Source organism: Trachypithecus francoisi, unplaced genomic scaffold (genome assembly GCF_009764315.1).
Source record: "Trachypithecus francoisi isolate TF-2019V2 unplaced genomic scaffold, Tfra_2.0 Lachesis_group16, whole genome shotgun sequence".
NCBI classification, from domain to species: domain Eukaryota; kingdom Metazoa; phylum Chordata; class Mammalia; order Primates; family Cercopithecidae; genus Trachypithecus; species Trachypithecus francoisi.
The window spans coordinates 65,044,273-65,069,382 of NW_022681461.1; the positions used below are offsets into that span (position 1 = coordinate 65,044,273).

Sequence of the window (25,110 nt, forward strand, 5' to 3'; positions counted from 1 at the left end):
CTCCCACCTGTGTGCTTTTGCCCGGGCTGTCTCTCCTTCCTTTTGCTCCTCATCTGCCCAGTTCCTGCTTGCACCCTCTTTTTTTTTTTTTTTTTGAGGCGGAGTCTCGCTCTGTCGCCCGGACTGGAGTGCAGTGGCCGGATCTCAGCTCACTGCAAGCTCCGCCTCCCGGGTTTACGCCATTCTCCATTCTCCTGCCTCAGCCTCCCGAGTAGCTGGGACTACAGGCGCCACCACCTCGCCCGGCTAGTTTTTGTATTTTTAGTAGAGACGGGGTTTCACTGTGTTAGCCAGGATGGTCTCGATCTCCTGACCTCGTGATCCGCCCGTCTCGGCCTCCCAAAGTGCTGGGATTACAGGCTTGAGCCACCGCGCCCGGCCTGCACCCTCTTTAAGACTCAGCTCAAAGCTCACCACCTTTTTTGGCTCTCCCCAGGCTAAGGTGTACTTTCCTCTCTCAGCATTGTGTATTTCAGTTTGTCTCCTCTCATTTCATTTATTCCTGTTGGCTACTTTTAAAGTATCAGAATCAGACTAGTTCTCAGCCGCCTAGACGCCTTCCATTCTACTCCAAACCACCATGGCCTAGATTATCCCAATGTTCTCCTAACTGGTTTCCCTGTTTCTCTCCTAAGCCCCTTACAGTCTGTTCTCAGACAGGCAGCCAGAGGGAGCCTGTAGAAACCTAAGTCGAATCATCTTACTCCTTAGCTCCAAATCTTCCAGCGGCAACTCAGAGTCCTTAGAAGAGTCTAAAAACTGTATACAGTCTGTCCCCGTTTACCTGTCTCACCTCCTCTCCTGCTGTCCCCCTTTGTTTATTGAGCTCCAGACTATTGGCCTCTTGACTGTTCCACAGACCCACTGGGGACCATACTTCCACCTCAGGCTTCTCTCTGAATGTGGAGAATTCTCCCCCAGGTAACTGGTCCTTTCTCTTCAAGTCTGCCCATATGTCACCTTCTCAGTGAGACCTTCCTTAACCACCTTACTTAAAATGGCAGTCCTCACCCCATGCCTCCTATTTCCTATCCTTACCTACTTTTTCTCCATAGCATTTATCACCTTTTAACATATTATGCCGTTGTCCTTTCATTTTGTTTATTGTGTTTCCTCCCTCTAGACTATCAGCTGCATTTGTTTGTTTTATTTCCTGATGTTTCCACATCTAGAAAGGGGCCTAGCAGAAAGTGGGCTCTCAGTGCATATATTTTGGAAGAATGAACTTATTCTCTCAGCACACATGTACTGAACACCTACAAAGTGCCACGGGTATTCAGCCTGATAACAGTTAGTTTAGATCTCCATCCTGCCCACTCGATAGGGAGCCTTTTGGGTGCAGGATTAGTGTCTCCTTCACCATTGTTTCCTCAGCACACAGAATGGGGCTTGGCACCGAGTAGGTGTGTAATACATGTTTGTTCAGTTAAAGACGCTGCAGAGAGATTTGGTTGTTGGCACAGTCTTTAAAACAGGTCAGCAATTTCCGGTCCACTGCTTGCTTTTGAAAATAAACTTTTATTAGAACGCAACCACTTTGTTTCTGGATTGTTTGTGGCTGTTTTTGTGTGACAAGGATTTGAGTAGTTGTGACAGATTTTAGGCTTTGTGTATGGCTCACAATGCCTAAAATATTGTCTGGCGTTTTAAGAAAAAGTTTGCCAACCCTGCTGTCAAGTCAGTTACACGTGCTTTGTTGTGATTACTGACATGAGAAGATGACACTCTGTTCAGTAAAGTAATTTCACGAAATAAGGAAGTACGTATCAGGACAGTCTGCTTTGCAAAATGCCTGACGTGTTTACTGTGTCCATCCTCTGATGTGCGCATTGTTACTTTGGGGTTAGTTTAAGTAATTTGTAAATTAATGGTTTAGAGCTTTCCCTGGACTAAAATCAGTAAATCACAACAGACAGCAGGTACCAGCCGCGTGCACTATGGAAGCAGTTCATGTTGTTTTCCTCTCTGGGCTCTGTTCCTCAATAGGAACCTTGAGCAGTTTGCATGCTGTGACGTTTTCCTCTATTTTACCTTTTTACAGTGCTCCCAAATGTGTCAGAAGAAACAGTGTCTCCCACCAGAGCACGGAACATGAAGGACTTTGAAAATGTAAGTGGAAATACCAAATTACTGTCCCCAGCAAATCATGTCTGCTGCCCCTGTCCAGCCAGACCCAGGAAAGCTGTGTTTCTTGAGATCTAAGTTCGGTGATGCCAGAGGTAGGAGAGGTGCCATGTCTCATGGACATCCTCTGTGAGACTTTTACGTCCACATGCAGTCAGCCTGTTATACAAGGGCCAAATATAGGTTCTGATGGGATCAGCAGTTTTCAACTTGGGGTGAAACTTTTAGTTTTCAACTTTGGTTTTCTAGTTTGGTGTCTTTCTGGTGTCCTAAAGGTGAGGATGTTTCCATGTTGCACAGCTGAGGGGAGCTGACATTTGTCAAGGGCCTTACTATTACTATAAGGCATGTTATTTATGGTCCTCTATTTGATGCTCACTGCAACCTTTGAGATATTTTGTATTATTCCCATTTTACAGATAAAGAATCTTAAGACTAGGAGAGACTTGTTTATGGTCATATAATAGATAAGTGTCAGAGTTGGAATTTGAATCCAGGTTTTTATTAATTCCAAAGCCATTATTCTTTCCACTGCATTGTGCCTCCCCTTGCATTTTGTAAACTTTTATCTTTGTTGCTCTTGAATGAAATGTGAGTAACCTGTACCCAGTACTGTGTAGTTTTTTTTCTGAGAATGGATTACTTGGTGATAGATTTGGCTTCAATGCCTAATGTCTTCCAGCATTGTGTCTTTCATTTATTAGTAGAGGGGGTTTGTTGTCAAGTAACAGGAAAATAAGGTTATTTTCCCAATTCCAATTCTCTTTAACAAGTTACCTGTTCAGTGCTCTCATTTATCATGGGAAGAATTAGACCCTTCTTCATTTGTAAGCAAATGAAATCCATACTCTGCAAGACACAAGAGATATTTATCGGAGAGAAGATGGAGGACACAGAGAGAAGGACATTCCACAATTATGTTTCTCTCTCCCCAGTTGTCTTTACAGAACAGAGCGGTGCTGTCTCTGGATTTAATTTAGAATACTCATTACTGCTAATAGTTATCTGCAAACCACCAGTGAGCAATTGAAGAAATGACTTGTCAGATCTCTAATGGAAACAAGTAATTTCTGAGCTTTGAGTTGTTATAATTTCAGCTGCACAACTCGATCTATGCTTTGGGGTCTGGGGCCTCAAACGAATGAGATTTGATTATTCTACATCGTGTATAATTAAAATATGCTCTACTATTAAATGGTTGTTCCTGTTTTATCGTAAGAGTAATAACAGCTACTGTTTATTGAGCTCTTGCTCCGAGCTGGGCACTTTAAGTGCTAAGCTCTTTGTATATGTTACTTTAATATTAAAGCGGCTCTGCAAGATGGTTATTTCATTTTTGAAGGGCACTGCTTTACATTTTGTTTCTAAATTGGAAAATTTCACAGGATATTAGAATTTTGGTTTCACATCTTTTATCTGCTTATTGAACGGAAAGGAATCCCAGAATTGAACACAACCCTCTTTATTATATATAGCGGAAACTGAGGCCCAGGGATGTGACATGGCAAAATCGTTCTCAGAGGCAGTCTGTGCTGCCTGAGGCCCATGGCTTCTGGAGCCAGGCTGCTTATTTGTCCACATCTCCTGGGTGCCCTGTGGCCGGTCACTTAACCTCTCTGTACTTCCCTCATTTTAACAATGGGCATGATAACAGTACCTACTTCATAGGGTTGTTAGGAGGATTGAATGAGTGAATATTTGCAAAGCACAGAGTACGTTCTATGTGTTTGCCATCACTGCTTCTTCCTTTTCTTTTTTTTTTTTTTTTGAGACGGAGTCTCGCTCTGCCGCCCAGGCTGGAGTGCAGTGGCCGGATCTCAGCTCACTGCAGGCTCCGCCTCCCGGGTTCACGCCATTCTCCTGCCTCAGCCTCCCGAGTAGCTGGGACTACAGGCGCCCGCCACCTCGCCCGGCTAGTTTTTTTTTTTTTGTATTTTTAGTAGAGACGGGGTTTCACCATGTTAGCCAGGATGGTCTCGATCTCCTGACCTCGTGATCCGCCCGTCTCGGCCTCCCAAAGTGCTGGGATTACAGGCTTGAGCCACCGCGCCCGGCCTGCTTCTTCCTTTTCTTACTGTTACTGTTATCATTACTGTTACTTTTTTCCCCTTTGCCGTGTGATTCAAGTTCCCCTTGTTCAGATGTGTTTTTGGTGACCTAAATCCTGTTTTTCTTGAAGGTGAGGGAGAGCCTTCTATGCCACCAACATGTTTTAGGATTTATGTTTTTTTATTTATGACTGTAGTCCTTTGGCTGCTGTTAGGTTTTTATGGCATTAATATTTTTTATTGTAGCATTTTCAAGAGCAAATTCTGCAGCCGGAATTGAAATGGCCACAGTGTTCTCAGTGTCTCCCTTTCAGGTCTTTATGAGTCACTGAAATTTTTCATTTGGCCTGAGTTATGAATGCATGATCTCTGTGTAGTGGTAGTCTGAACTTTCTGTGGGATGCTTATAGGAAATGCTCTTGGCATCTAAAGCTAATTTTAGAGTCAGCATGCATATTAAGGAGGGGGCTGAGATACTTTGGATTTAAAGTGGAAACTCATGATTCGTCCTATTCTAGTCTCGGATGATTGATATCTAACCATCAAGAGTTGCGTTTAGTTGGGGGCTGGCAACACATAGGTCCCCTTCTGGTTTTCCTCAGAGTTCATCCATTTAATAAACATTTTTAAATGTACGCTACTGTGCCAGGCTCTCTGCCAGGGGGAATCTGCAGTGAATTAAGACCAGGTAAGTCCCCCTATCCAGAGGCTCACAGTCTGATTGGGAAGATGGATAGAAAAATAGTGCAGGGACAGAGGTAAGTATAGGGTGCTGTGGGGCCACAGAGGAGGGGCTATGACTCGGGGTTCAGAGAAGCCTCTCTGGAGGAGATGTTGCCTGAGTTGGCTCATCAGGGACAGGTAGGGATTGATCAAGTGGAGAGAGTTAGGGAGCATCCCAGGCATAAGGACTCACATGTGCAAATGCAGAGAGAGGCATGCCAGGGTTTGATGAGTTCAGGGACCTGTAAGTTCTCTTTGGCTGGAAGGAGGCTGCGTGAGACGAGTTGAGAGGTGAGGCCATTGAAGCAGGCAGGGGCCAGCTCCTGCAGGTTCTTGAACGTTACACTGCTTTGTTTGGTTTTTGTCCTGAAGATGAAAGGGAACCAGCAATGGATTTTAATCTGGGGAGGGAAATGACCAGAATAGTGCTTTCAAAAGCTTACCAGGCTGGTGACTATGAGGAGAAGAGTTTGGAGGGGAGCAATGCTGGTGGTAAGGTGATGAGTTAAAAGGCTGCTGTGGTGGTGTGGGCCCAAAGGGAGGAATGTGGAGCTAAGGGCATGGAATGAAGGGATATTTAGAATAGAGTTAATTTCAGAGCTGGAGGAGCTCTAGGAATCATCTCTTCCAGTCCTTTCATTTGACATGTGGGGACTCTGAAGCCCAGACAGGGGTAGGGACTTATTCAGGCTTTGAACCCAGGTCTTCTATCAAAGGAAGTCCTTTCTATTTCATTTGACTGTTCTGTGCAAATACTCACTCTGGCTTGTGAAAACCACATGTCTTCTTTTTGGTCTTTAAACTGATAATCCATTGTCTAATATCCTCGTTAGCTGAGGGTATAATCACCTGTATGGCAGGCCTTATGGTAGGAAGTAGGTAAATCAGTTGCTCTTCTACGGGAGCCTGTCTTACTGGTCTTCCCTCCCTAGACCAGAGGAGGCCTCGCGGAGGCAGCATTTTTTGAAGGCCTGTACCTGTTGTGACTTGTTCTGGACACTAGTATCTTGCTCTCCCTTTAAAAAACATGTTTTTTGGGTGAGTGGGGAAGACCCAGAATCTGGTACAACATATGCTGTCCAAGTAGCTATCTTTATGAACATATGGAAGAGTTTAATCCTGGCTTTTGACAGGGAATGACATGGATAGCTTTCCATTCTCAATACTGATAGATGGCATTATTGGCTGTGTAATATTAAATAAAGGCTTATTAAAAGGGATAGATTGAGCCATAATTTGTAACAACTTACTGTGGGACATTTCAGGTTGTTTCTAATTTCTCACTTTTATAAACAAAGCTGTGATGAATCTCCTTGTGCGTGTATCTTTTTATAGTTATGTGATTTTTTTTTTGAGACAGAGTCTTGCTCTGTTGCCCAGGCTGGAGTGGAGTGGTGTGATCTTGGCTCACTGCAACCTCTGCCTCCCAGATTCAAGTGATTGATTCTTCTGCCCCAGCCACCCAAGTAGCTGGATTACAGGCATATGCTACCATGCCCGGCTAATTTTTTTGTATTTTTAATACAGACAGGGTTTCACTGTGTTACCCAGGATAGTCTTGATTTCCTGACCTTGTGGTCTGCCCGCCTTGGCCTCCCAAAGTGCTGCGACTACAGGCATGAGAAACCGTGCCTTGCTGAGTGGTTTTTTTTAAAAGGGTAGATTCCTAGAAATGAGATTTCTGGATGTCAGAGATATTAAGCATAACTTATATGCAATAAATAGTAGATGCTATGGAATAGGATTTGTTGTGTCTAGCAGCCTCCTTTCTAAGGAATTGAAAGAACTCTTAGCCAGGTATGGCTGAAACAATTTCCTGTATCCTGTCCACACCTAGTCTCCTTATCTTTTGCTGTTCTTGTCTTATACCCACCTGTCCTGAGATGCTGGCATTCTTGCATTGAGGCCCTTATTCCTATTGTTGAAAATTCTTGGCCTCAGCCGAGACAGTTGGTCAAATTTGAGTGTTTTGTTTTTAGTTTCACTAGGATGTTTGCATCTTTAAATTTGCTGTAATACATTGTGAATTACTTACTACCAGATCATAGCTCCCTCACCTTCCACTCCTGCCCCACTTGTATGGCCCTGAAGCTTTCAGAAGCACCGTGGTGTATAGATACGATGTGGATTTGAGAATGATGAGGACTGGGTTTCAGGCTTGGCCCTGCCACTTACTGACCTGTGGCCTTAAATTGGTTGTTTCTAAAACCTCGTGTGTAAAGTGGGGCTTCTACTGTCTTTCCTTCAGAGTTATTAATTGGGTAAGGTATGGAAATCATCTAGAATGATGCCTGGTGGAAGGTGGGTACTCAATACATGCTGATGTCTGCTCTAATCCGAAGATTCTGTTGACTACAACCACTGCCCTGGGTTCTGCCCCATCAGTGTTCAGTTTCTGTACATCCTTCTGTGATGTTTCTTTGACCTTGGAATAAAATCCCTAACCATGATCCATGAGAACCTGCCCTGTGTGATTGGCAGCTTCCTGTCTCTCTGAACTCACCATATTCCTCTCCCTGTCGTACACTGCTCTTGCCACACAGGCCGCTGTTCCTCGGCCACACCCAGCTTGTCCCCGTGCCAGGGCCTTCATGCATGTTCCACCCTCTGCGTGGACACCCTTTCTCCCTTTCCTTGAATGGCAGGCCCTTGGACCTTCTTGCCTCAGCTTGAATGTGACTTTGTTAGAGAGGCTATCCCTAACTCCCTTCTCAACTCATGATTCTGTCTTCTAGCAAGTACTCAGCGCCCTGTCTTTCCCACTGTGACTCTTGTGACAGTTTGTGATTATTTCTTTATTAGTGTACTTGCTTAACATGTGTCTCTATTCAATGTCTGGTACTCAACACTGAACCTAAGAAAATCGTAGGCACCTAATATTTGTTGCTTGAATGAATGTGTGACCCTGTATGGAATACTAAAGCTCCGAATTTTGTTTTATCTGTAAAACTGGGAAAAATGTTTATCTGAGGCTTGGGAAAAGTAAAGAACATGCTAGGATAGTGCCTGCTATACCAGATCTTTAGCAATCAGGGCAGCTGCTGTGGTTATTGTTACTAAAGTGGCTCGAGAGGAGATATGCCTAGAGACACATTTAGAGGCAGACAGCTTATAATGAGGATGGGGGCATGCAGGGCCAGAGTCATAGCAAAACAAGCAGTAATGAGGGCAAGGTGAGGCTAAGAGTGGGAGAATGAGGGTGAGCTCAGAACACGGCAGGAGTGTAAGAATTCGGTGGATGCCACTCAGTGGAAGTGGGTGAAGACCAGGTCTGTAGCTGGCAGAGTGAGTGTCGTAGCCACTTTCCACGGAGCTCTGTGCACAACATATAGCCCGACGGTGCTAGGGTTTTTTGCAGAGATGAGTACTTGGAATCAAGTAGGGCTCATGGCTGGTGGGGTAAAAGTGTTAAGTACAGGGGTTCATTTGTGTAGTGGGACGTCCTGCTGGATTGAATGCTCTGAGTTCCTGTACCTCTCTCTGCATGTCCTGGCCATGCCTTCCAAAAATGGCCAGATGGAGGGCTGAGTAGTGTTAATTTTTACAGTCTTTTTGAAGGCCATTTGGAAAGAGATTTTGATAGTCATAAATATAAAATTACTCTTGAGCCCAATAATCCATTTTGGGGAAGTTGATCCTAGGGAAACAACCCAGTAGAAGGAATAAAGCTCTGCTGATGAAGGTGTTTGTGACCACATTGTGTATCATTGTGAAAAACTGTAAGGAAGGGAAATTATATATTACATTTGTTATCTCTTTGCTTTTGACAAACGTGTATTGAGGATATTTCACAGATGAGGAAGCTGAGGTTGGAGAGATTAAACAATTTGCCCATGAGCTTATTGTGATTGAGAAGCAAAAAGAAGGGAAAATTCAAGCCTGGTCTTTCTGGTCACTTTCCATTAGAGCACACTGAGTCCATCAGTGCACAGCAGAGAAATGGTTAAACAGTTGACTGAATCACTTCAGTGGAATGTAGTGCAGTTATTTCAACTGATAGTTTTGTGTAATTCTGCCACAATATGAAAAATGCTTAAGAAATATTAAAGGAAAGCAATGGAATATGCAAATTCACTTATGTTATAATTCTGCAAAAATGTATATTCATGAGCAAAGGTTGAAAAGAATATGAAAATAGTTGATTTCATAAAGTAGTTAAATTCCAACTGGTGTTTGGGATTCAGTTTTAAATTTCTGTTATTGAGGCTGGGTGTGGTGGCTCACACCTGTAATCCTAGCACTTTGGGAGACCAAGGCAGGGGGATTGCTTGAGCCCAGGAGTTGTGACCCAGCTTGGGTCACAAAGTGAGACCTCATTTCTACAAAAAAATTAAAAAGTTAGCTGGGCATGGTCATGTGTACTTGTGGTCCCAGCTGCTCGGGAGGCTAAGGTGGGAGGATTGCTTGAGCCTGGGAGGTTGAGGCTGCAGTGAGCCATGAATGTGCCACTGCACTCTAGCTTGAGCAACAGAGAGAGACCCTTTTTAAAAAAAAAAAAATTCTGTTATTGCTCCAGTATTATTTATAATAGAGACTTACCTAGTAACAGTTTTCTTGATGATTTGAAGACACCAAGGAGAACATCAGCATCAGAAATTGATTCCAAAGTATCCTCCCGTCTTTACTACCTCACTTAGCTGCTATAGGCAGTATTATCTTACATGCAGTATTGTTTACTAGAGATCAACTTTAGGTAGCCAAGTTCATGGTTTTTGTTATGGCTAGGTGAGGTCTAACAGTTTTTGTACTTTCAAAAAGGTTAAAAAATTCATTGTGACCCAAAGATCTGCTTATTAACGGCCTGAGAAGTGAATTTCTTTTTCTTTTTCTTTTTCTTTTTTCTTTTTTGAGACGGAGTCTTGCTCTGTTGCCCAGGCTGGAGTGCAGTGGCACGATCTCAGCTCACTACAAGCTCCGCCTCCTGGTTCACGCCATTCTCCTGCCTTAGCCTCCCCAGTAGCTGGGATTACAGGCGCACACCACCATGCCCGGGTAATTTTTGTATTTTTAGTAGAGATGGGGTTTCACCATGTTAGCCAGGATAGTCTTGATCTCCTGACCTCGTGATCCGCCTGCCTCGGCCTCCCAAAGTGCTGGAATTACAGGCATGAGCCACCGCGCCCGGCCTCTTTTTCTTTTTAAAACAGGCTTTACTCTGTGTGTGTGTATACACATGCAATTATTTAAGATAGACAATATCGGCTGGGTGCGATGGCTCACATCTGTAATCCCAGCACTTTGGGAGGTTGAGGCGGGCATATCACCTGGGGTCAGGAGTTTGAAAAAGATACTAAAAATAAAAAAAATTGGCTGGGTGTGGTGGCACATGCCTGTAATCCCAGCTACTTGGGAGGCTGAGGCAGGAGAATCACTTGAACCCGGCAGGCGGAGGTTGCAGTGAGCTGAGATCGCGCCACTGCACTCCAACCTAGGCGACAGAGCGAGACTCTGTCTACAAAAAAAAGACAATATCACCATCTATGTATGCAGACTATAATACTTCCCTAGGTGTAAACATTTAAAAATTGATGACTTCATGGAGGAAAGATGCCATACTGTCTTGAGACTGTGAGTGGACGTAATCACAGAGTCAGCAACAGCCAGGATCGCCACAGACCATTCCCGGTCAATAGTGAGTGAAGAACACAGGCCTTGAGACAGCAAGATGGTTGGGTTGGAGAAGATCTCTTCCCTTTAGCGCCTTGGTGTTGCCTTCACTCTACGCGATTTTTAATGCTATCCTGTGTTTCCTGCTTGCTGAGTACAAGGCTCTGCCAGGTGCTTTAGCTCATTTGGTTATCACAACACCCCTGTGAGGGAATTGACTTTATCCTCATTTTATAGATGAGCCAACACTGGACAAAGATGTTAAATAATTTTCCCAAGGTCACACAATGTAAAAGTAGCAGCTCGTGTAGTTTAGTCTGTTTCTGCTGATCGCAGAGCTCTTGCACTTAGCCCTAGTGCTGTCTTGGGTGGAAAGATGATTTGGTAGAGTGAGCCTCAGCTTTGGAGGCCCAGGTTCTTGCGAGCCTTTGAAATGGACAGCCAGAATTAGGCGCACTTTGCTTAGATTTCAGTTGAGGTAGGGCTGGTTGGAGTTGCCCTGATTCCTTTTTATGTTTTTGGTTTTTCTTCCCTTTTAGATGGAACTTCAGGCTAGGCAAGGCTTTTGACAGAGAGTGGGAGTAGGAGGAAGCCAGGATGATTGACTACTAGCTCCTGCAAACTTTTTCCTGCCGCTAAGCTGGGGCCCTTCTCCAGTTTCAGAAAGCATCACCCCATAATCATGTTGGGATATTTCCCATTTCAGATGGCTGCACTTCCACAGTAACACGTGGCTTCCAAGGGCTGGAACGTGGCAAATACAGCCTTGCATTAGCTTACTTTTGAGCATTAGGTTTCCAAGTCATATTTGGTGGGTTTTATATTTTGGGCGTTTATTCCTACTGTATTGTAAGCTGTTACCAGTTTTTCCACCTCAAGGTTTTTTTTTTTTTTTTTCTTGTTTTTCTTAAAGGGAAAAGTACACGTGAGAAAAACAATGTTTTAAATTCCCATGTTGTACTAGGCACTATAGTAAACATTCTAATTAATTTCTTTCAATTCTTAGACTAGTTCTTTGAGATGGTTATAATAATCCCTTTTTTATAGATAGAGGAACTGAGGCACATAGGAAAAGTGAACTTCAGTAAGGCCATACAGCTAGTAAAGTGGTCTGGATTGCATTTATTCATTAATTTGTTCACTCATTTAACAAATTGTTGAATATCTACTGTGTTCTAGATACTTGTTAAAACCTTGGAGGAAACAGCCATGAAAGATTAAGTGGATTATATTCATGTAATAAACATGATAATAATAAACACGCAAATAGATGAGACAAATACAGATGGTGAAAAATTCTAGCAAGAAAGTAAGAGCTGTGCGTTAGAGAGTGAACTGGTTGGGGTGGTAGAGATGGGGTCCACTTTAGATGGCGTAGTTGGGAAGGGCCTCCCCAAAGCAGTGACATTGGAGCTGAGGTGGCAGGGATGAGACCGAGCCACCCTGGCAGACGCTGCAGAAAGAGCTTTGTAGGCAGACAAGGGCTTGGCTTATTTCAGGACTGGAAAGGAGGCCAGTGAGGCTGGAATATTGTGAACGGGGAGAAGATGATACCTGATGAGGTTGGAGAGGTGGTCAGGGACCAGATGATACAGCTCTTTGTAGCTGTGGCAGGAAGTTTTATTCTAAGAATGATGGAAACGAGCTAATGGAGGGTTTACCCAGGGAGTGGTGTATACCAGATCTGTCTGAAGCCTGAGGAGGCTCTAATTACATCACACTGTCTTAAAGAAATTCTTTTTTTTTTTTTTTGCGGTGGAGTCTCACTCTGTCACCAGGCTGGAGTGCAGTGGCGTGATCTTGGTTCACTGTAAGCTCTGCTTCCTGGGTTCAAGCCATTCTCCTGCCTCAGCCTCTGGAGTAGCTGGGACTACAGGTGAACACTACTACGCCTAGCTAATTTTTGTATTTTTAGTAGAGACAGGGTTTCACCATGTTGGCCAGGATGGTCTCGATCTCTTGACCTCATGATCTGCCCGCCTCAGCCTCCCAAAGTGCTGGGATTACAGGCGTGAGCCACCGTGCCCAGCCAAGAACTTCTTTTTTAAAAAAATTTTTAGGCCGGACACAGTGACTCACGCCTGTAATCCCAGAACTTTGGGAGGCCGAGACAGGCGAATCACCTGAAGTCAGGAGTTCGAGACCAGCCTGGCCAACATGGTGAAAACTTGTCTCTATTAAAACTACAAAAATTAGCCAGGTGTGGTGGTGGGCACCTGTGATCCCACCTACTCCGGAGGCTGAAGCAGGGAGAATTGCTTGAACCCAGAAGGCGGAGTTTGCAGTGGGCTGGGATTGTACCACTACACTCCAGCTTGGGTGACAGAGTGAGACTCCGTCTCAAAAAAAAAACCAAACAAATATATATATATTTTTTGACAGAGGGTCTCACTCTGTCACCCAGGCTGGAGTGCAGTAGCATGATCATGGCTTACTGCAGCTTCGACCTCCTGGGCTCAAGTGATCCTTCTGGCTCTGCCTACCAAAGTGTTGGGATTATAGATGTGAGCCATCCTGCCCAGCTAAGAAATTCTTAAATGTGTCTGTCCATCTATTCTGCCAACCATTGGCTATTTAGTAACCATCTCTTGGGTTACAGTCGAGTGCACAAGGTGGTTATGGGATGGGGGTGGGTGGAAAGCCAAGCATCCAGCTAGGACAATTCAGTATGGTCATTGCTCTGATAAAGTAGAGAGTGTATGGAAACATGTAGAAGGATCCCCGGTCCAGCCTGGTAGTGGTATTCAAAGAAAACTGTGAGAGAAATGGTACTAAGCAGAGAACTGAACTGGCCATGGTGGAAAAGATGGTGCTTGTATTTCATTTTATTCATTTGGGACTGTCTGGCGTTTGCTGTGACCTTCTAAAGGCGTATTTTCCTTTGCCATATACAAAAATTTCTTTAACTATAAATAGGACAAATATTCTTTCAAGTGTTGCTGAGAATTTTAGCATTGTGTACAATGAGGGCATTCTAAGCAACCTCCATAAATATTTTATTGGTAGCTGAGTAACAGAATAAGGTTTCTCTTTATAGGAAGCATCTGGCGGGTTAGTCGTTTTTGTTTGAATGAATGTTTTATGTGCTGTTTCCTTAAAAGGAGGTGCTAATGAACCTATCAGTTGTTTCTTGTGCTTTTCTTGTTAACCACAAAAGTGAAACCTTAAGTGTTAACAAGCGGGCCAAGGGTAGATAGTTTGAAAATGTACTTAATGTGAAATATGCTTATCGTTTTCTTTTATTCACTGATAAAATTGTATTTATGGGCTGGATGTGGTGTGTCACGCCTGTAATCCCAGCACTTTGGGAGGCTTAGGTGGGTGGATCTCCTGAGGTCAGGAGTTCAAGACCAGCCTGGCCAACATGGTGAAACCCCGTCTCTACTAAAAATAAAAAAATTAACTGGGCATGGTGACACACATCTGTAATCCCAGCTACTCGGGAGGCTGAGGCAGGAGAATCGCTTGAACCTGGGAGGTGGAGGTTGCAGTGAGCCAAGATCGCAACACTGCACTCCAGCCTGGGTGACAGAGCGAGACTCTGTCTCAAAAAAAAAAAAAAGTATTTACTAAAAAGAATATGATATGCTATTAAAAATTGTTTTTTAAAAAGCTGGAAAAAATATGTGGTGAGTGTGAAGATGTACTAGCATCCAAGTGTAGCTTTTCACATTTTGCCCTAATTCATTTTAGTTATTTTAAAAATCAGCTTTATTGAGATATCATTTACATAAAATAAAATGTACCAATTTTAGGTGTTGGATGAACTTTGACAGATGTATATTCCCTTGTAATCACTATTGTAATCTGTATGTATGTATGGTTATAGTTTTTTTTATGTGTGTGCAGTTCTTGGCATATGTAATGATCACTACAATCAGAATATAGAACAGTTCCATAATCCCAACAACTTCCCTTTTTTTTTTTTTTTGCTTCTTTGCAGTCACATCCTCTCTTCACCCCAAGCCTCTGGCAACTAATGCCCTGTTCTCTGTCCTTGTAATTTTGCTTTTCCCAGAATGTCATATAAATGGAATCGTACAGTATGTAATCTTTTCAGACTGGCTTCTTTGCCTCAGCATAATGTCTTTGAATTTGATTCACGTTGTGTGTTTCACAGTTGCTGAGCACTCTTCTGTCGAATGGATGTCTACTGTTTATCCATTCACCCTCTGAGGGACATAAGAGTTTTTCCCAGGTTTTGGTGATTATTAATAAAGTTGCAGTAAAAATTTATGTACAGGTTTTTTGTGTGAACATAGGTTTTCATTTCTCTAAGATAAATACCTAGGAGTGGAATTGTTGAGTCACATGTTAAGTATAGTTTTTTTGTAAGAAATTGCCAAAGTATATCTAGAGTGTCCGTGCCATTTTGCATTACCATCAGCAGAGTATGAGAACTCCATTTATTCTACATCAGTACTTGGTATTAACAATGTAAACAATTTATTTTACTAGGCACAGTGGGTCACATCTGTAATCCCAGCACTTTGGGAGGCCCAGGCGAGTGGATCATTTGAGGTCAGGAGTTCGAGACCAGCCTGGCCAACATGGTGAAACCTCGTCTCTATTAAAAAAAATACAAAAACTTAGCCGAGCGTGGTGGTGTGTGCCTGTAATCCCAGCTACTCAGGAGGCTGAGAAAAGAGAATCACTTGAACCGGGAAGACAGAAGTTGTAGTGAGCCAGGATCGTGCCAAGCCTGGGCAACAAAGCGAGACTCTGTCTCCCACCCGCCCCACCCCCCCAAAAAATTAACCATTCTAGTAGGTGTGTATGGTATCTCATTTTTTGTAGGGACAGGGTCTTGATTCTTTTTTTATACCTGTTTCTCCACTCAGACTTTCTATCTTTCCATTCATTTCAAGATTGTTGTCTTATGTCTTAGTACATGATTTTGCATGTTGCAAACATTTTAGTCACTTGACTTTAAAAGTTTCACATTTTGAGGCTGCGCGTGGTGACTCACACCTGTAATCCCAGCACTCTGGGAGGCCAAAGATGGCGAATCACCTGAGGTCAGGATTTGAGACCAGCCTGGCCAACATGGTGAAACCCTGTCTCTGCTAAAAGTACAAAAATTAGCCAGGCATGGTGGCACATGCCTGTAATCCCAGCTACTTGGGAGGCTGAGGCAGGAGAATGGCTTGAATCTGGGAGTTGGAGGTTGCAGTGAGCCAAGATTACCGCCATTGCACTCCAGCCTGGGTGACAGAGTGAGACTCCGACTCAAAAAAAAAAAAACAGTTTCACATTTTGAAATTGTCAAATTCATTTATTTTCTTCTCACAAAAACCTATGAGATTGATTTTATTATCCCTGTTTTAAAGTTGAGGAAACTGAGGCTCAAAGAAGTAGCATGTCTAGTTTGCATCATAAAAGAGAGTTAAGATTGGACTTAGTATTGTCTCCAAAGCCGCTAATCTTTCTGCCTTACCATTGAGAACTGAGCTTGAACAGTGACTTTGAGAATGGAAAGAGAACAACAGATGCACGAACTGTAGCATGGACAGGCACACTGCATTTAGTAAATATCATCAGCACTCGCTTCACAATTCAGAGTCTCAAAAAAAGATTGCATTTTTCTATTATTACTTTATTTTTATTATTGGAAATTTATATGGTACAAATATACAATGTACTTCTAGATGCATACTATCATATCAAGTAAATAATTACGTATTCATATCCCCTGCCCTTTTAAAAAATAGTAACCTATCTATATAATGTTCCATAGTATAGTGTTTTTGTTTAACAATGTATCTTGGACATAATTTCCTATGAGTGCACAATGTGGTCTCTCATTCTTGTTTATGGTTCTATCATATTCTATCGAGTTGACATACTATAATTTACTTAACCGTGGACAAACTGACTTTTATTTTATTTTTATTTTTATTTTTTTTTGAGACGGAGTCTCGCAGTCGCCCAGGTTGGAGTGCAGTGGCCGGATCTCAGCTCACTGTAAGCTCCGCCTCCCGGGTTTACGCCATTCTCCTGCCTCAGTCTCCCGAGTAGCTGGGACTAGAGGCGCCCGCCAACTCACCGGGCTAGTTTTTTGTATTTTTTAGTAGAGACGGGGTTTCGCCGTGTTAGCCAGGATGGTCTCGATCTCCTGACCTCGGGCGATCCACCCGTCTCGGCCTCCCAAAGTGCTGGGATTACAGGCTTGAGCCACCGCGCCCGGCCCAAACTGACTTTTAATAATTCACATTAACCATAGACTAGTAGACTATTTGACTTTAAAAACTTTAAAAAAATGAGGCCAAGTGTGATGGCTTGCACCTATAATCCCAGCAAGTTGGGAGGCTTAGGTGAGAGGATTCCTTGAGCCCAGGAGTTTGAGGCTGCAGTAAGCCGTGATTATACCACTTCATTCCAACCTGGGTGATAGAGCAAGACCTCATCTTTGAAAAAAAAAAAAAAAAAAAAAACTTTAAAAGAAGTGTAACATGCATGCAGGCATACCCACACATCATATGTGAACAGTTTAATGAATTATCAAAAAAGGAGCATAACCTATAACCATCACCAAAGCCAAGACATGGGACGTTATCAGTGCCCCAGAAGTTTGCTTTGTGGCTCATTCCAGGCACTAAGCACTTTTCCTCCCCAAAGGTAACCATCATCCTGGACTAATTTAAAGTCCCTTCCTTTGTAACAGGGTAAAGAGAGGAATTTTTTTCCCCCGCAAAGGCAGAGACTTAAAAATATGTGAAACAGAGAGGGAGAACCTGGGGATGTTGGTAGGATTTTGGAGAACATTTAACTATTTAAACATGGTGATAGAAGCATACTAGGAATTGCTTTACTGTGTAGGCTATTATCTGTTCTTGAAGTTAAGTTTGACTGCACAGAAAAGTTTACTGGATGAACCAAACCAAAAAAGTCAGGAATTTTCTCTATAGTCAGTGAGGTTGAATTGACAGATCATAGTTACTGGAGTCAGATAGCAGGATGGGAATCCCAGCCCTTCCCCTACTAGTGTGATCTTTGATCATCTGTATAGTGGAGACAGTACTTTTGCAGTGTTACTTTAAGAATTGAGATATTGTATGTAAATTATCTAGCTAGATGCTTGTTTACATAGTAGGTTCTCAGTAAATATGCTTTTTCTTACTATATTCTTTTTTCCCCCAACTTTTTATTGTGACAGATTTCAAGTGTATGAAAAGTTGCAAAATAGCGCAGTGAACAACCATGTATATTCATCTAGATTCACCAATTAATGTTTTCTATATTTGCTTTATCTTTTTTTTTCTGTCTCTGCTCATTTGAGTTAATTGCAGACGTCATGACACAGAACTCTTAAGTATATCAGCATGTGTCTCTTTCTTAGGACATTTTCCTGTAAAATCGTAATATTATTACCTAATAAAAAGTTGTTATTCAAGTTTCCGCAGGTATCATCATATGGTTGTTTTTGTTAATAATTCAAGATTTTATTGTACTTAGTAGTCGTGCCTCTTCAATCTCCGTTTATTTAGAAGAGTTTACCAAACATTTTTGCCTTAGGATTGTCATTAAGATTTTTGAAGAGTTCAGTTCTGTTGTTTTGCAGAATGTTTTTCAACTTAGATTTATCTGGTAGACTCCTCTTGATTAGGTACAGGTTAAAGGTTATAGACAGAAGCACTTGAGATGGAATTGTTTGCTCTCAGTGATTTATTTCAGGAGGAAAATGATGTTAGTTTATCCCTTCAGTGGTGATAAGAGATGAATTTTTTTGGTTAAGATGGTGTTTGCAAGTTTTCTAAATTGTAAAGGTACCTTTTCCTTTTGTAATTAATAAGCCATTTGTGGGGTAATAAGTCTGAGACTGTCTGAATATTATGTTCTGTAGTGATCTTTCATCTAATGCTGTTAGTGTTGCTGATTCTTACCTGAATCAGTCATTACTATGGAGGTTGTACAATAGTGATTTTCTGTTCCTCATATTCTACATTTATTAACTGGATTTCTTTTGAGATTCTCCTCTTCTTTTGCTTTTCTTCTTCTTATCAGTGTGGAGTTTTGAATTCTTTCTTTATTCAGTCATTATTCATTTTCATTCATTATTCATTCCTGTCATTATTCATTTTAATGCTCAAATTGTACTGACTTTGGCTAGTGGGAACCGCTTAATTCTTCTGGGTTAGTAGAATGGTAGCAAAAATAAGCTTTCTCTAGTATTTAACATTTGAATCAGTTTTGTAGCCTTGTAATCTATAGGGACTAATGTATGTACTATCTGTCTCTTGTTTGCTTTTGATGACCCTTCTGTGATATTTTTCAGCAAATCACTGAATTGAAGAAAGAAAACTTTAACCTAAAGCTGCGCATCTATTTCCTGGAGGAAAGAATGCAACAGGAATTTCATGGCCCCACCGAACATATCTACAAAACTGTGAGTGGCCCACTTCTCATTGCTGTCTCTTGTGTCTTTTCTCATTGTCATGTCAAGCAGAAATTTGATTAATATTTGATCTCAGAGTTAGCAGGAATAGAGATGCTTTCATTTAATCTGAATTAATTATGGGGAGCATAAAGATATCAGGATGACTTTAATATTAAGCAAAGGGGTACTTGATTAATTTTAAGGAAGTCTTTCACTCTGTTTTAAAAATCAGAATTCGGATTCACTCATTTTTACCTCAATTAAGTTTTTATAATTACGTGTTCTTTAGAAACAGACAGTGAAATGGTGGAATGGTTTTGGAGTTGAATTCTGTTACCAGCTAACTTGTGTAACTTAGGCAAGTCACTTTAGCTCTTGGGGCTTGCTTCCAGAATTAAGTGATAATCCCTTTGTCATAGGGTTATTTGTGTGAATTAAAATGAGAAGACAGATGAAAAGCTCCAGCACAGTCAGTTGACAATTATCGTCTTCCTGAGGCTTCGTTTGGCAGCCCAAAGTTAGGATTGTCAGTTTTTCTGTGATAGGACTCTTCTGTATTCCTGTGTGCTTGCCTGTAACTGTCAGAAGAAAAGGCTATCCTCATTTGAAGTCTTGACCTGGAGGTCTTTGTCTGAAAACAAACCTTGGTTCTGAAAACTGAAAAAAGAACTTGGCTTTCTTGAAAAGGCTTGAGTACAAACAGTATTTCAGTGCCTGTTTCTTGGCTTTTTCTAGTAGATTAGCCCTTGGCCTGGGAATTATTCTGACTTTTCTCTTCTGAAGTTTGTACCAGTGGAAACTTTTGAAGGAGGAAAAAGAACTCTCCTTGAGTTTCAGCAGATGAACTTAAATTGCCTTGTCTTGAAGAGGGATTGTGCTGTGCTTCTGAGCCTTTCAAGAATTGACAAGCTTCTTTGTCCCCTATGAGAGTTTTTTTCTTCACTCTGGGGGTGGAAAGACAATGAGGATGTCCCCTTTTCTGGAAGGGAGTGGTGATGCAATCACAATTTTAGAGGAAAACCAGTAGCCTAAAGCAGTTTATTTGTGAGTATGGTGGTCATGCGTCTCAGAACCTCTTGGGTGATAGGAATACAAAACGTGCCAATTGCCAACTCTATCAGGCACTGTCTTCGGCATCTGTACATTTGCATCTTATTGTAATTCTCATGACAGTCCTGCGCCATGGAGTTTATCTTCATCTTATAGGGGAAGAAACTGAGACTTATAGAAGACGAATAACCCACCTGATGTCATATAGCTATTATGTGAGGTGGATTTTGAGCCCAGGTCTTCCAACCTCATTGTACCATACCACTTCAGCTGTCTGACTAGATGACCTGATTTCATGACCCCTTTCTTCAGTGTAAGTTTTTGGATAGGTGCACATCGTTTAGAATTCAAAAAGCCTAAGAGATACACACTGAAAAGACTCTTCCATCCTTGTGTCCTGGTCCTCTAGATCTAATAAATATTGATTGCTTATGCAGAGGAATTTTATGTATATATAGTACAAGCAAGCGTGTGTTTGCGTGTGTGTGTATGTATGTGTATAAACCCTCTTTTTACATAAATGCAAGCGTGTTCTGTTCTGCACCTTATATTTTTCACTTAATGATTTCTTTCTTTTCTTTCTCCCTCCCTTCCTTCCTTCCTTCCTTCTTTCTTTCTTTCCTTTTCTTTTTTTCTTTCCTTCCTTTCCCTTCTTTCTTCCCTTCCCTTTCCTTCCTTCCTTCTTTTTTCTTTCTTTTCTTTCTTTCCTTCCTTCCTTCTTCTTTCTTTCCTTCCTTCCTTCTTTTTTCTCTTTTCTGTTTTCTTTTTTTTTTTTTTTTTTTTTTGAGACGGAGTCTCGCTCTGTCGCCTGGGCTGGAGTGCAGTGGCCAGATCTCAGCTCACTGCAAGCTCTGCCTCCCGGGTTTACACCATCCTCCTGCCTCAGCCTCCGGAGTAGCTGGGACTATAGGCGCCCACCACCTCACCTGGCTAGTTTTTTTTTTGTATCTTTTTAGTAGAGACGGGGTTTCACCGTGTTAGCCAGGATGGTCTCGATCTCCTGACCTCGTGATCCGCCCTTCTCGGCCTCCCAAAGTGCTGGGATTACAGGCTTGAGCCACCGCACCCGGCCTCTTTTCTGTTTTCTTTTCTTTTCTTCCGACAGAGTCTCCGTCTGTTGCCCAGGCTGGAGTGCAGTGGCAATCTTGGCTTACTGCAACCTCTGCCTCCCAGGTTCAAGTAATTCCTGTCCTTGGCCTCCTGATTAGCTGGGATTGCATGTGAATGCCAGCACACCTGGCTAATTTTTGTATTTTTGGTAGAGATGGGGTTTCGCCACGTTCTCCAGGCTGGTCTCGAACTCCTGGCCTCAAGTGATCCACCTGCCTTGGCCTGTCTTAGTGCTTGGATTATAGGCGTGAGGCACTGCACCTCGCTTTACTTAATGATATCTTGGATATCTTTCTTTAAGAGTAATTTAAGAATGAATTTCTTTATTCTTTTTGTTTTTGAGACAGTATCTCACTCTGTCACCAGGCTGGAATGTAGTGGCGTGATCATAGCTCACTGCAGCCTTGAACTCTTGGGCTCAAGGGATCCTCCCATCTCAGTCTCCTTAGTAGTTGGGACTGCAGGCATGCACCACCACACCTGGCATTTTAAAATTTTTGCTTTTTTTTTTTTTTTTTGAGACGCAGTCTCGCTCTGTCGCCCAAGCTGGAGTGCAGTGGCCGGATCTCATCTCACTGCAAGCTCCGCCTCCCGGGTTCACGCCATTCTCCTGCCTCAGCCTCCCGAGTAGCTGGGACTACAGGCGCCCGCCACCTCGCCCAGCTAGTTTTTTGTATTTTTTAGTAGAGACGGGGTTTCACCGTGTTAGCCAGGATGGTCTCTATCTCCTGACCTTGTGATCCGCCCGCCTCGGCCTCCCAAAGTGCTGGGATGACAGGCTTGAGCCACCGCGCCCGGCCTAAAATTTTTGATTTTTATAGAAATGGGGTCTTGCTATGTTGCCCAAGGCTGGTCTTGAACTTCTAGCTTCAAGCCATCCTCCTGCCTTGGCTTCCTAAAGTGTTGGGACTTACAGGTATGAGCCACCGCACTAAGCTGCCTTTTTTTTATAGTTTCATAATATTCCATTTTATGCTTTGAAGGTACCCTGACTTTTGGTTTGGAAATTACAATTAGGTATATGAGTTTATAACTTGAGATATTGGACTTGAGAAAAATAGCCAAATGGACAAGTTAGTATTAATTCTTTTAAATGTATTAAATTGGAGTGCCTGTTGGTTCATCAGAAAGTGAAGCACTTAGCGTATATTATATCATTTCATAAATAGAAGCTCTCTACCCTTCTGAGAGCTGGAAAAAGAATCCTCTGTTTGAAGGATGTTTCTGCATTTTTCACAAAATTACAGTTGAAGACATTGTACACTGTTACCCAGGGTCCTTTATGCAAAGATCACTTTCTTCAAGAAAAAGTTCTGCCTCATAGATGACTTCTTTAGTTCTTGTTGTTTGACAGTGAAGAAGATAACCTATTTTAAGCCCTGTCTCCGAGGCTTTTCTCATTTGCTCGCTCATTTAATCCTTAAAGCCCTCATGTCATGGGAGCTTTTATGTTTTGTTTTTGGCACTTGAGGGATTGGAAAGGAGAAGCATTGCTTTGTCACCCTGTGGACTTATGTGTCTAAGGACAGTTACAGTATTGTGCTTCTAGTTTTGTATTCCACATTAGCATGTCTTGTTCACTTCAGTGTCTTCTGTGATCGGTTCTTCAAAGGTGCTTGGTAAGTTTCTGCGAAGTGAAGGAATGAATAAGTGAGTAGCCACTGACTCTGTGGTCTCCTCTTGTAGAGAGTAGAGACAGAATTTAAACCCATGTCCTTTTGGTCACACAGCCATGACTTTTCTGTCATGGCTGTACTTCTCAACCTGAAGTACTTGTTTCTCTAGGGCTGCTTGCCAGAAAGGAGGAAGGCATATTCTGTGAGATGGTAAATCTTACTTGAAATGATTTTTTTTTTTTTTTGAGACAGAGTCTCGCTCTGTCGCCTAGGCTGGATTGTAGTGGTACTATCTTGGCTCACTGCAACCTCTGCCTCTCAGGTTCAAGCGATTCTTCTGCCTCAGCCTCCCAAATACCTGGGACTACAGGCATGCACCACCATTCCTGGCTAATTTTTGTATTTTTAGTTGAGACGGTTTTGCTATGTTGGCTAGGCTGGTCTCGAACCCCTGACCTCCAGTAATCCACCCACCTCCCAAACTGCTAGGATTATAGGTGTGAACTGCTGTGCCTGGCCTGGAAATATTTTTGTTTAAATAATACACATGTGGCCGGATGCAGTAGTTCACACCTGTAATCCCAGCACTTTGAGAGGCCAAGGTGGGCAGATCACTTGAGGTCAGGAGTTCAAGACCAGCCTGGCCAACATGGTGAAGCCCCATCTCAACTAAAAATACAAAAAATTAGCCGGGTGTGGTGGCAGGTGCCTACTATAATCCTAGCTACTCGGAGGCTGAGGCAGGAGGATCACTTAAACCTGGGAGGTGGAGGTTGCAGTGAGCTGAGATCGCACCACTGCACTCCAGCCTGGATGACAAGAGCAAGACTTCATTTCAAAAAAACAAAAAATGAAAAACACATGTATTATGGAGTACAACATAAAATTGGCATGGATTATTAAAATAAAAGAGGAGCTATAAACCCAGTGCTTTGGGAGGCTGAAGCAGGAGTATCATTTGAAGCCAGAAGTTCAAGACCAGTCGGGGCAATATGGCAAGACCCCATCTGTAAAAACAAAACAAAACAAAACAAAACAAAAAAACGGGCATGGGAGTGCACACCTCTAGTCCCAGCTACTCAGGAGGTTGAGGTGGGAGGATCCCTCGAGTCCAGGAGTTTGAGGCCTGCAGTGAGCTATGATAGCACCACTGCACTTCAGGCTGGGCAACAGCAGAGCAAGACTCTTGCCTCTAAATAAATAAACAAAAAACCAAAGGGAGATTTCCAAGAAATTGTAGATTTACAGCAGTCTTCCACAAACTATGCACCCAAACCCCCATCTACTACATGAGTTCATCTAATATTCTGTCTGGGATACATTTGTGCATAAGTTTTAGAAGCCTGCCACTGTTCCACTGTCTCATATTGAATTCCATTTGCCCTGAATTCTGTCTTGGATTCTCACGTGAGTTGTAAGCCCAAGGCTGTGTGCGACTCCCTTTGTTCCACTCAGTTAAGAGGAAGACATTTGGTTGGAGAACATTGTGGTTCTCCTTATAGACAGCTTGCCCCATGTGGTTGTAGCTTTTTTTGTAAGTGAGAACCTTGAAATCTTGTATTGAAATGACACACGCCATGATGTGTCCTCCTGTTTTCCATCCACGTTTTATTTATTTTTTTTAAGCTGTAACACGTTCCCACTGCTACAGCCACCACATGTGTGATTGTAAACAACCACCAGTAATTGCTTTGGAATGGGAAAAACACACCGCAGAATTGCTTGTAAATTTGCTTGGCGGAGGGCATACAATTTTTAAATCAGCCTTCCTTGTATGACATTTATGCCTTGATATTTGAATGCTCTGGCTGTTAGAAGCTTGGAGCATTTACATAATTGCTCCAAGTCTTGCGAAATCCAGGTCTTTCTTTTGAGACCACCAGTGTTTAATAATTCCCTTTTCCCTGTGCCCTGAGGCTAATGAGGGTTTTTGAATCTAACATCTGCCTATTACAAGCATCCTGTAGTCAGTCTGTGCTGGAAGCAGTTTCCCCATTGTTGACATTCATAGGTCCTGTATTTTACGTTGATTCTTTTCTTTCTTAATCTTGTCTTGTAGAACATTGAGCTCAAGGTGGAAGTAGAAAGTCTGAAGCGGGAACTCCAGGAGAGAGAGCGGCTGCTCGTCAAAGCCTCGTGAGTACCGTCATCTGTTGAAAGCCTGCAAGTCGCCCACACTGGGTTGGTCAGTGAAATAGAGCCATACACTTTTCTAAGACAATTGATTTCCATCTGGAGTCTGAGGACTCCAAAGAGGTTTTTGTTTTTACTTAATTATTTACTGTTCAACAAGCTTTTAAGATATACCATGATTATAGAAAAATGAACAGATCTTAAGTGTACAGCGTGAATGTTCACAAGCAAACACACCCGTGGAACTACCATCCAGATCAGGAAAGAGAACATACCAGCCCCCGTAAAAGCCCTCTTTGTGGTCTCAGAACTCACCTTTCTC

At 42.5% G+C, this 25,110-nt stretch overlaps 1 protein-coding gene across 3 annotated transcripts in view; it reads left to right on the plus strand.

Annotated features, from left to right (window-relative positions):
* Positions 1–25,110, plus strand: part of CDK5RAP2 (CDK5 regulatory subunit associated protein 2) — a 194,642-nt gene that overhangs the window by 10,340 nt on the left and 159,192 nt on the right. For all 3 annotated transcript variants that reach the window (XM_033237639.1, XM_033237638.1, XM_033237640.1), the window contains exons 3-5: positions 2,042–2,109; positions 18,778–18,888; positions 24,715–24,791. In XM_033237639.1, coding sequence (XP_033093530.1) covers positions 2,042–2,109; positions 18,778–18,888; positions 24,715–24,791 — 256 coding nt within the window. The remainder of the gene's footprint in view (positions 1–2,041; positions 2,110–18,777; positions 18,889–24,714; positions 24,792–25,110) is intronic.